Below are 12,333 nucleotides of genomic sequence, written 5' to 3'. Positions count from 1 at the left end.
TAAGGGTCTAAGAATTTTGAAGGTCAAGAATTTTAAGGGTCTAGAATTTTAAGGGTCTAAGAATTTTGAGGGTTAAGAATTTTAAGGGTTAAGAATTTTAAGGGTTAAGAATTTTGAGGGTCTAATAACTTTGAAGGTTAAGAACTTTAAGGGTCTAATTTTTGAGATTTTTGCTAATATAACTCCGAGTGAATACGGAAGCTATATTCGCTATATAGGCTAGCAGGTCTTAGTTTCGCTTTCGCTACTTATACCGCGTACCGCGTAAAGGTACCTACTGTTCGCGCGGCTTACGCAAGATCTACGAGGAGTTAGGCGGGCATATATAGGGCATGATTTAAGCGTACTAGGTACGACTTCTTCTATTAGCGAGATCTATAAGGAGTTAGGCGGGCATATACAGGGCATAATTTAAGCGTGCTAGGCACGACTTCTTCTATTAGCGAGATCTATAAGGAGTTAGGCCGGGTATATATAGGGTATAATTTAAGCGTGCTAGGTACGACTTCTTCTATTAGCGAGATCTATAAGGAGTTAGGCCGGGTATATGCAGGGCATAATTTAAGCGTACTAAGCACGACTTCTTCTATTAGCGAGATCTATAAGGAGTTAGGCCGGATATATATAGGGCATAATTTGAGCGTGCTAGGCACGACTTTTAGCAAGATCTATAAGGAGTCGAGTGCTGTATAGATAGTATTCGGGGCGAGGAAGAAGGAAAGAAAGAAAGGTATTAGCGGGAGCGGAGGCGGGAACGGAAGCGCGTAAGTAGCGGTGCGACTGCCGCGGCCCGACGTTTCTAGTAACAAACCCCTATATACTTTTGGTACATCCTTACAATAGTTTGAAATCTGTCTGCTATAGCTTTAGTCTTAGGTTAGCTAGTTTTAAGAAGTGTGTGTTAATTAAGCTACTCTATACTAGCTGTATTTTGTTTGATTTTCCTGTACCTAAACTTTAATGTTTGTAGAATTTCGTCCTATACTACGACTAGGCATACCTTAGGGCAGCCTATACCTAGAATATAGTACTAGTATACTACTATATTATAATAGCTATTTTATAGTACTATTATAAGCGCTTCTATAAACTTCTGTACTACCTTTAAACGGCTATTACTAAGTAATATCGACTAGCTTAGAAGAGGGCTAATTTAGGTCTTCTAAACTAGATACGATATTAGCTACAACTTAATAACTAATTCCCCGATATATACTACTACTTCTAATAACTAGTTCTTCTATTAGAAGTAGTAGTACTAGCTATATCGCTATACCTAGTATAACTATATAATTAAGAGATTCTAGGCGATAGTATAACCGCGAAGTAGGTAGATTGCTATACTAACTGTTTCTTCGAGCCTAAAGGCTTTAGTAGCAATATTAGCTCGACGAAGACTTATAGCGAGTAGCTTATAGATAGTAATAATCCTATTAAAGATAGTAATAACGAGAAAGTTAGTAGTATTGCTAGTACTATACTAAAGGACCGCTATCTTCTAATTTATAGTCTTACTAGGAATATTACTTATAACTACTATTAGAAGGCTAGGAGGGCGGAAATATTAGTACTAGCGTGCCTATTATTAGCCTATCGAGACGATATTACTAGATAGTATTATACTAGATATTACTAGCCTATCGAGACGATACTACTAGGTAGTATTATACTAGATATATACGCCTATTAGCGATAGTATAGCTATTATAGTATCTCTAGTATTATTAGTAGCGATATAAAGATAGTATCTTATTTGCTATATAGTAGGCGTAGGTTAATCTAGGTATAGGCGTATTACTATCGATTAGTAGTCGCATTTAAGAGATAGTCTACCTATAGTAATAACCTTACTATCTATAACGACCGCCGCTAGTAAGGGGCCTATTTACGCTAGACGTAGCGACCTAACGTATAATAGAGTATATAGCGACTAGTCTCTATACTAATTAGTATAGAAATAGTTACTATTATTCTCCGCTATCGCTTAAGGTACCTCTACTATCGCAATTTAAGCCTATATAGGTTACTAACTTAGTACTTTAGAATACGTACGACGTAGACGACGGCACTTTTAATATAGTATATATTCCTTAGACGATAGTAGTTTAATAAACGTTATATACTAAGTCTTTTACTAATAGCGCTTTCTATTTATACCTACTATACTAAGCGGTCTTTGCTATTTAATAGTCGTCGCGAATATGCCTATACCGTAGCCGTTAGACCTACGATAATATATACTATGTAACTATAGTAGTCGCCGCTAATTAATATATTATAACCTAGTAACTAGTAAGTAGGCGTATTTACTAACGACCGGCGATTCTTACTAGAAGACTGCGGCGGCTGTTTAATAGTAGGACTTTTAGTAGTAATCTAAAAATAGAGGCAATAGCGGCGGCGGCAATAGATAATAAGGCAAGCGCAAGTAGATACACCTCGGATGATTATACTAAATTAAGCAGAATCGTAATTAGACTTCGTGCACTCCGCCGCTAGTAGTATTACTAGGTACGAATCTCTAAACTGATCCTTCGGAGGATTACAACCGCAACTACCGATAATAACTTCTACGCCGTTTGCGAGCTAGAGGAGATCAACGAGACGTCGTTTTATCCGTAGCTATTAGCTCGCGTAGGACATCGCTAAGCTCCGAGAGCAAGTTAGAGCCTACGGACAGTACATTCCTAGTGCTAGTTAGTACCTATTTATAGAAATAGAACTCGCGCAATAGATCGATAGTGGAATTCAGTTAGTATATTACGACGATCTAAAGGATAAGTTCGCGAGCCTTAAATACCTTAAGGAGTTACTTTCGAAAGCTACTACGAAGTTACGCACGTTACAGACGGGAAGCATACGTACTAGCGGAAAGAAGGTTAGTAGCACTTAGGGAGTTAGCATACCCGCTTACTAATATACGGAAGACTAGCCTTGCTATCGACGTATAGGGTAATACGCTACCTCTATCTACCGAACTAAAGTAACGAGCTTAAGAGTTAGAACCTTCCTAGCCTACTTAGTTACGTAGTACAAACTTTAGCGTACCTATTCGTAGGAATGTTAGTGCTGCGGTAGCAGAAGAATACCTAGAATAGTACGGCTTCGATACCGAGGAAAAGGAAGAGTAGGAGCCGAGGCCGTCGAGAAAATAGTAGGCGCTAAGATCGTCGAGAAGAGAGTAGCTTCCTCTCTAGCAGTCGAAGCGCTACTAAGAGTTAGAGTACCCCTAAGATTTGCCGGCTTCTTAAGACTTTAATTCTCCTTAAGATTTGCCGGCTGCTTAAGACTTTAATGCTCCTTAAGATTTGCCGGCTCCTTAAGATTTGCCGGCTTCTTAAGATTTGCCGGCTCCTTAAGATTTACTAGCTCCTTAAGACGTTAATACTTATTAAGACGTTGATACTCGTTAAGACGTTAATGCTCGTTAAGACGTTAATGCTCGTTAAGACTTTAATGCTCGTTAAGACTTTAATGCTCGTTAAGACTTTAATGCTCGTTAAGACTTTAATGCTCGTTAAGACTTTAATGCTCGTTAAGACTTTAATACTCGTCGGGATTCCGATGCTCGTTAGGATTCCGATGCTCCTCTAGACGCGGATGCTCGTTAAGACTTTTATGCTTATTAAGACCTTAATGCTCCTCGAGGTAGTATATCGGCTGCTTACTATATAACATCTAGAGAGCGAGATAGCCCCTCTTAGATTACCTATACACTAAGTCCTTATAACGATAGACGCTACGATATTAGTATATATAGCAAAGACTCTCTAGTATCTGCTTACGGTTAGTAGCCGAAGCGATCGCTAGACGATACGGAGCCCGTCTCTTTACCTCGACCTAATATAGAGTTATATCGGGGATCCGATATAGCCTCTCTAACAACAAAACGTAAACCCGTTATAGCTCTTATATATACGATTACCGATATCTTAAAGCGATGTAAGGACAAGTACGTATAGCTCGGTAAGCTTACGAGCTTCTTAAAGTGCAACTATGCCGCCGAATTCTCGCTATCGAATTTTGTATCCGCTATAAAAGTACTCTAAAAGTATAGGATAGTAAGAACAACGAGAGAGGATCTTATCTATCTTACGAGAGTTGCTCTAGTTACTAATAACAGCCTAGAATCTACGACTTCTAAGCCGCCCTAAAATACGTATACCGCTAACATTAACGCCGAGCAAACTAGCGACAGACTACGAGCTAGCACAACAGCTCCAAATAATAACTAGTCTTATATACTACGCCTAAAGCAGTAGGGGTCTTATACAACGGTACGAGGTAGGAAACGCGATATAGAGCTTTAGGGCGAATTGTATATACCTCCTAGAAAGAGGTAGAGGAGATTTGTAATATACGAGATATAGAGCCTATTAACACTTCTACCTAATATCCTAGGCATTATAGCCTCGTCTAACTATAGCACCTTACTAGAGATTCTATAGAGCTCGCTAGATTAGATCTAGGAAACCCTGCCGTAGAAGCTACTACGAAAGCTAATACGAAAGCCTATAGTAAAACCCTTTTAACCTGCTTATAGAACATCTGCTATAGCTAGCAATTTACTAAATGTGCCGACGAGCGTACCTATCGCTCCTAGTCGTAATCGCACTACGATAGGCGGGCGTTAGTCTACTTAAGCATCGTCCGATATAGTCGCTTAAGCACTCGCTCGGGTATTAGTTGCACCTACGTAAGCTTATCGCTCTAATCTAAAGGCGTATAGCAATTAGGCTAAGGGGGATAGTGTCGCTATAATTACTATACCTACGGAACATTCTCTATAGCACGAGCGACGTAAGTATATTAATATATTAGCGCTAGGCGAGATATGCGGGGAAGAGTTCGCAAAAATCAATAACGCCTCGAAGTATATAATATAGATATTCTCGCAAGACATCGTATAACGGCGCTATAGAAGCTTCGTCTAGTAATACTTTACTAATCTAGGCCTTAATCTGCAATAGCGTAGAGAGTATGCGATTATAGAGGCCGACTTCGAAAAGATCCAAACCTTCTATTACGAATTTAGCTATATACTACTACTTAAAAGGGACGGGAAAGCCGCTAAATACTATGCAACTAGTTCCGGAATTTACTCGTTTTACGACTTCTACGTATAGCCGTTCGACCTGAAATGCATTTATAGCAGTTTTTATACGCTAAGCGCTCCGATATTTAAGGTAATCTATATAGGACTATCCCTATATACAGCTACAGAAGTCTAGGACTATCGTGAGCTATTATACCTATATAGGAACAATTCTTATAGGAATCTATTCTACGTTGTTAGAGAGAGTTATACCGAAAACATAGATCGGAAGTACTATTATAGTAGAAAAGGTCGCTCTAGTAAAGGAAAGGACTATCGCTATAACCCTCCCTATCTAGAACTACGATAGTTAGGAGATAAGGAACGCAATAATGTCTGTACGTAGATAAACCTTATTATTATATAGCGTAGACTAGACTAACTCGAGTGCCGAGAGGAGGGCTGCGACTTTAAAGGAGATCGGCTAGCATTTATCCGACATATAGTTATTAATCACATTGTATCGGATAAAAGAGCAATATATAATCGCAAAGCATTGTTTTACGATAAAGGATATAGTATTAACCTTATACGATTGCCTACCGAGCAGTTAAGGAAGTACTTCGCAATACGTACTAGTATATATAGAAAACATCGAGAGCCTAATTGCGAGGTGGACTTAGTATTTAGAAAGGGTAAGGAGTAATATCGAAGGTCTAAAATACTTGTAGTTACAGTTAGCATTAATTCGCGATAGTTCTTAGTAATATAAGGGAGGGTATCGAATAAGAGACATAGATAGGGAGTAGCTAGTAGTAATAGATCACGATTCTGCTAGCGCGTATATACAATGCGAACCCCTATTACTAAGCAAACGGTTTCGCAACGGCTTCACTTACGTAGATACTAAATTAACGAAAGCTTACCTCGCTAATTTAGAAGCTTAAAACAATACCGGGTCGCTACAACCGCGACAACTATACCTTCGCTTTAACAACCGTATACTACGGCCGCCGCTACTATAGCGGAGCCCGCTACGACGCCGCTACTACTAGCTCTAATACCTTAGCGCCGTTACTTTATAGAGGACGAAATCGACACACTCGTCGTATAGTTATTTGTTCCTAATAACGACGCGCTACCCGCAAATCACTCCGACTATATAGTAGGAAATAGTATAGCAAAGCGTTACGTCTACGATTAGTAGGGTCTCCGGGACGGGAGCCTAAAAGGGGACGAACAGAAAATTCTTAATCGCTATATAAGAAATTAGGGCCCTTAGAAGGATAATAACAATAAGAAGGAGCAGCATCGCGCCGCCGTAGAATTTTGCCTCCGCTACCTAAGCAGCGCTATTAGTCTAGGTATATCGGACTCTAAGATCCGTAAAGGGTAGTCTATCTTTATTAAGCAATAATAGACTAATAAAGACACGCCTAAGCGCGAGCCTAGTTAAACACCTACGCTATTATCTAGCCGCCGCCTAAGACCTATACTATTGTTAGCGAGCTTATTAAAGACAATATTAAATAATAAGGCGGCGAGTGAAGTCCTTCTAATAGAAGCAAACCCTAGCGGCGGGGATATAAATAGCGTCTAGGATAAGGGTAGTCGAGACTTTGCTACTAGTCGAAAATTGCAAATATAGTAGCCGGGATCTACATTCCCTACATCTACTAGAAGACTCTAGACGCCCTAAGCTAGGAATACCTATACTATTACGCTAGCCGTAGTCGATCGGTTAGACATAGTGCTTGTCGCATAGCTATTTAGCTAACTATTTTCGATACTATAGGTAGGATATCTTAGGCAAGCGCCCTCTGCGACTCTAAAGAAATTTGTTTATAAAGGTAATCATCGATTGTTATACCTAGATTTGTCGTATAACCTCCTAGAGGATTGGTTAAGGTCTAAGTTTCACATTACCGACTAGTTAGATATTGTAATCGTAGTAGTAAACCTAGGCGAGGACGATACGAATAAGATTACCGATAACGGTAAGTTCGAAGCTGCCGTTACTAAATACAGTATAGCCGGCAGATACGGCGCCGCGGGTATTGAAATACTGCTATTTATCGGCTACTAATTAGAGCTATAAGAATACGAGCTAGATTTTATCGAGTAGGCAAACAAGAAATTCGATAATAAGGCTCGCGCGACATTTAGCCGAGACATTAATAGGCATATCGAGAAGAAGCGGAAAACGAATGCGAGTAGTCCGATCGCTATAGCTACTATAGCTTTAGTAGAGTCGGAAGACTTATAGCTAAGAGAGAAGCTACTATTTAGCTTAGAGATATAGGAGCGTCGTTATAAGTAGCGCCGACAGCGATTAGGTCTCTAATCTAGCGAACTCTTACGTAGCGCCGCATTTAGCATCCCTCTATTATCGAGGGTATCGATACCGTCGCCTAACGATAAGCGCCCTATTCTATTTAGTAGAGTTCTACCGAAGGTTATTAAGCTTAGAGATCTTAAGTTACCGCCTACCCCTACGCCGGTATCTTTATAGTAGGCTTAAGGTTCTAGACTTAATATAAACAGTTATACGTCGACTATAGACGCTACTACGCCGAATGCTCTAGCCGTACCCTTTACGCCTTAAGAGAATCCTTAAGAGAATGCTTAAGAGAATCCTTAAGAGAATGCTTAAGAGAATCCTTAAGAGAATGCTTAAGAGAATACTTAAGAGAATGCTTAAGAGAATCCTTAAGAGAATGCTTAAGAGAATCCTTAAGAGAATCCTTAAGAGAATCCTTAAGAGAATCCTTAAGAGAATGCTTAAGAGAATACTTAAGGTTCTAGACTTAAGGAAAATAGTTAAGAGAATGCTTAAGAGAATGCTTAAGGTTCTAGACTTAAGGAAAATAGTTAAGAGAATACTCAAAAGAATGCTCAAAGTTCCGGACTTAAGGAAAATAGTTAAAAGTCGACTATAGACACTGCCGCGCCGGGAGCTTTGCCTAGGATCGTCGCTCCTCGAGAAAATCATCTATATCCTTTAGGTTCTAAGCGTTCTATAGATAATATGTCGATAGAACTATATAGAATAAGTAAAGGTCTTAATAATAGTCTAACGAGAAACGGAAGAGGGTTAGATGCTAGTAAACGTATACGAGATCCTTATACTCGTACTAGGCCGCTCGACTCTAATACTAACTCGGAGCCTATAAGGAATAGTAGGACTGCTAGACGCGCTCGGCCTATAGTTAATATAGATACGTATACTCCGGAGCCGGACGACCTAGAGGAGTAGATAGAGGCGACCCCTTATATTCTAAGTTAGACCTATAAAGAGCTCCTCGACCGTATTAAGCAAACCTAGGTAGGGGATCTTAACTAGAGTTATACTACCGAGCTAGAGTAGATAACGTACGAGTACGTTAAACGTATCTACCTCTGTCTACGTCTATCGCCTAAACTTTTCGTAGATCCCGAAACACCTATCGCCCTACCGGGCTTTAAGACAAAGCTATACGCCTACTAAGTGTTTAGAGCTGCTTAGCTTATATTCTGCCGACCGTAGTATACTCGAGAAGCCGGAGGAATCTTAGGCGATATTATAGGTCTCGGCAAAACTATAGAGCAACTTTTAATCTTCGTTTTTTATAAGCAGATTACCGATATACTTAAAGACTACGCTAAAAACAGAGATAATCTAGAGAAACACCTTCTATAGGGTACGGAAAATTCGAAATGCCTATCTGCGAATAAGTTTTCTATCCCCTATAGATATAAGCAGCGCGACCTATAGCGTAGTTTCAGGCTTCGTAAGGGCATTATAATTCTATACCTAACTGCCGGTTTAAAACCCGATACTATAAAGAAATTCCTAGCTTATACGGACTTTAAGGAGCTAGGTATTAAACTATATAACTTCAACCCGCCTAATATAGATAATACGAAAGAGGAAATAGATAGTATTAAGCTCTTTAAAAGGGGAGACGTAATACGCTTTGCGCCTAATCGCGTTGCGACTCCTAAAGTAGACAAGTACCGGAAGGGAGTTAACTATCCGGGCTCTGCGTAAAATCCAATTATTACTAAGGCGCCCCTCGGTCTATATAAGAAGCTCGTATTCGTACTAAAGGGTCGTTTCTACGTATTCTACGAGAACTAGAATTTCTCTATCTCGACCGTATAGTTTAGGAGGACCTAAGAGGGCAGGCCTTACGTAAATAGCTCGACTAATTTCAAAACCGCGGCCTACAACACTCTACTAGTTAGAGCTATCGTAGTAGACGAGGCTAACGAGGAGTATAGAATATATACGAATAGTATAAGTACGCTTCGCAAGCTAAGCGTAAACTATAATACGAAATGTACGGTATATTTCGTAATAGGCACCCTAATCGCTAGAACGTAGAAGCCGATAATTAAATAATTTAGAGTCTTCGACGCCTTAGCTCGCTATAATAATAGGGGGCGATCCGACCCTAACTACTAGAAGGACTTTAAAGTATAGAACGAGTTTAGAAGTAAGCCTCTAGGCGAGGGCTTTAAGAGGATAATTAATCGCTACGAGAAAGCTTTAGGCGGAGAGTATTAGAAAAAGGATTCTATTAAGGAGCCTAAAATCCTAATAGCCAACTTACTTATACTAGTATTAAGGCACTTTCTTATACTGCGGATATATAAATCGGTCTAGCCGTTTAACGCAATAAAGCCCGAATAGAAGATGCGACTATTAGATAATACAGATAAGGAGCTAAAGAATATTAAGCTGCCTTAGGATATAATTAACGAATTAAATAATTAGGTAGAAAAGCTAAAGCGGAGTATTAACTAGAAGATCCGTTTAGGAAAGATTAACGCTAAGGCGGTTATATAGAGGCAGTTTTTCCTCGGCTCTTATAGGATACGAATTCGAACTACCCTATCGCCTCTACTATCTAAAGATAAGCGCGGCCTTACCTTACCGACTCGAATAACCGACTAGGTACGGAAGAACTATAGTAAGGCCCTTAATAAGTTCATTAAGGTAAGGAACAATAATCTAGAGCGTAAAGGCTACGCGCCGGTATCTACTAAGGAGTAGGAAATAGAATTTACTATAAAGGAGATTAAGTCTTTCGGCTAGCTTTTTAAGCCCGATATAGACCTATATACTTACTTCCTTAACGAGCTTATAGAAAGCCTACGTATTAAGGACATTATCGCGGAGCTTAAGAAGTAGACGGCTAATACTATTAAAGATAATAAGGGCCGTAAGGCCGTAGTAATAAGCTATTCTAACGTAGTAGCTTATACTATTAATCTAGTAAGCTCTGCCTTCGTAAACAAGAGCTAAAGCAATATACTAACACTTCTATCTAGGCGTATAAGAAGGCTAGTCTAAAGTCGTAGCTATTTAACTTAAGGGTACCGAAGGACGCTAGCTAGCGATTATAACTAATTACAGAGTTTAATCGGTCCTAGACGTCGGGCGTAGACATTCTCGTCTACTCTATAAATATAGCTAAGCGTAGCTATAATATAGTTGAAGCGAACTTGTTACTTATAGCCGACCTTAACTAGAACCTAGTAGCGAGTAAATAGGCGAAGACGAAGGAGAATCGGGTAGGTTAGAAGCGTAAAGTAAGAATAGTTCGATACTACTCGTATAGCGTATAGATCGAGTATTAGATATTAGATAAAAAAGAGCTAGGCAATGCGGCTCTAAGATCCTTCGGTGCGAAGGTTAATAAGATACGAGCAAAGAAGGCTATAGAGGAAGATTCTGTTATACTCGACGATTCGGATAAGGGCGGTGCGGGCTTCGTCGGAGATAAGAATAACGATAAGCTTTAGTTGGCGGTCGAAGCGAAGGCCTTCGTTGGTGATCTCTGCGGCATGGACTTCCACAGGCCGCAGAGATTTGACCGGGTAGATGAATAGCTTTGCGCGCAGCGTCAACGTCCATGCCCATGCTGGCGTTCTGTGAAATCTTGTAGGACCCATCGGGTGGCCACGTGGTCGAGGTCAGGACCAAAAATGCCGATGCAGTTGACGTTGTAACCCAATCGATACATCAGCGAGTGAAGTGAGACGGTGCTTCCATCTCGACCAACGGCAGCTTTAATACGATCGATCTCGCTATAGCCGATATCCTGCACAGTATCAAGTAATGTGTTGAGTTTCGACTTTGCTAGCTTTCCATGCACCGCCTGATCGGCGTCACGCACTGTATGCTTGTAGCGTGGATCAAATGTCGGTATTTCCCAACCTGCATAATGAAACCAATCGAAGCCAGCTCGATGATCTGTCTCGTGTATAGCGGCTCGGCTGAAGACATGTTTTATGGCAGCATATCGACACAACCAGAAGTTCGGTGACTGTGAAAACGGGTCCTCAAGCCATTGATATTTCCCTTGACCTGCTTCAATACTGAAGGCTCGATGCGACTTGCAATATTTGAGGTAGATGCGCAATTTGCGGATGAAGCTTAGGAGTTTGGGAATGGAAAGGAGAAGCCCTGCTACGAGAAGAGCTGGGAGAAAAGCCGAATTAGTAAGCATTTTGAGCACGGATGCACAAATTGAAGAGCAACACAGACTTCCTCGCCTCTCTATTATGAAGTTGAGCACGCGTTGTCGATCTACCAACCTTATAGCCGTCGCATCTTGCGGATGCAGCAGCGACGGCGACGGCCGCCGATACCTGGAGCTCTCAAGATGATAAAAAGAATTTCCTCCCTGGGAAAGGCCAGCGAGAACGCCGTGTCGTCTCCGGCTCCCATTGGACACTACAGTTCGATAGACGTCAGCAGCGAGCTTTGCCGACCTCTCAAGCCAAAGCGTGTGATGCTATCAGCGAGATGGACGTGGCGAAAGAGCTGGATGGAAGGAGAAGGCTGTTCGCAGATCCGCTTCATTCATTTGAATCCGTGAAGAAGTGTCCAAGAGCAAGACAGATGGCAGGCGGCAGGCGCAGAAGCACACAGGTGCAGAGGATACAGTCTTACAAAGCTGCTCTAACAAGATCAGTGAAGTCGCCATATGCCGACTCGAGGCGATAAATTCACTTATGATGATTGTCGGATTTTAAGGAGCCGGGCAGTGGGCTGTTCGAAGCAATTGTCGTTTCAACTCATGCTTAGACCATCGTTTGCATGAAGGCTCGCAAAGCTGGCTTCCAGACTCCATGGAAGTACGGAGATGAGTTTCCTGTGGAAAGGCCAGGATGGCGATGGTCTTGTGCATCCGGCACTGCTACCAAGCAGCAATGCGGCTGAGAATGCAATTTACTTGAGCTATACTCAGTTTTGGAACTCGGCCACGTATCCGGCATTCACTATGCCGTTGATCTATCTCCCATTT

At 41.0% G+C, this 12,333-nt stretch overlaps 2 protein-coding genes across 2 annotated transcripts; one reads left to right on the top strand and one right to left on the bottom strand.

The window, feature by feature from the left end:
• Nucleotides 1–813: 813 nt before the first annotated feature.
• MYCFIDRAFT_170535 (uncharacterized protein) lies at nucleotides 814–11,532 on the bottom strand (the record flags this gene model as incomplete). The annotated part of the gene is made up of 3 exons (XM_007923619.1): nucleotides 814–833; nucleotides 10,814–10,961; nucleotides 10,987–11,532. The coding sequence occupies 3 exons, from the start codon at nucleotides 11,530–11,532 to the stop codon at nucleotides 814–816; spliced, it is 714 nt and encodes a 237-aa protein (XP_007921810.1).
• A 69-nt stretch (nucleotides 11,533–11,601) lies between these two features.
• MYCFIDRAFT_201745 (uncharacterized protein) lies at nucleotides 11,602–12,196 on the top strand. Its single transcript, XM_007923618.1, has one exon. It carries the CDS (start codon nucleotides 11,644–11,646, stop codon nucleotides 11,902–11,904), a length of 261 nt encoding a protein of 86 aa, XP_007921809.1. The 5' UTR covers nucleotides 11,602–11,643; the 3' UTR covers nucleotides 11,905–12,196.
• The last annotated feature ends 137 nt before the right edge of the window (nucleotides 12,197–12,333 follow it).

Source organism: Pseudocercospora fijiensis (genome assembly GCF_000340215.1).
Source record: "Pseudocercospora fijiensis CIRAD86 unplaced genomic scaffold MYCFIscaffold_1, whole genome shotgun sequence".
NCBI classification, from domain to species: Eukaryota; Fungi; Ascomycota; class Dothideomycetes; order Mycosphaerellales; family Mycosphaerellaceae; genus Pseudocercospora; species Pseudocercospora fijiensis.
The sequence above is the reverse complement of the archived record's forward strand: the minus strand, read 5'-3'. Positions and strand labels throughout refer to the sequence as shown.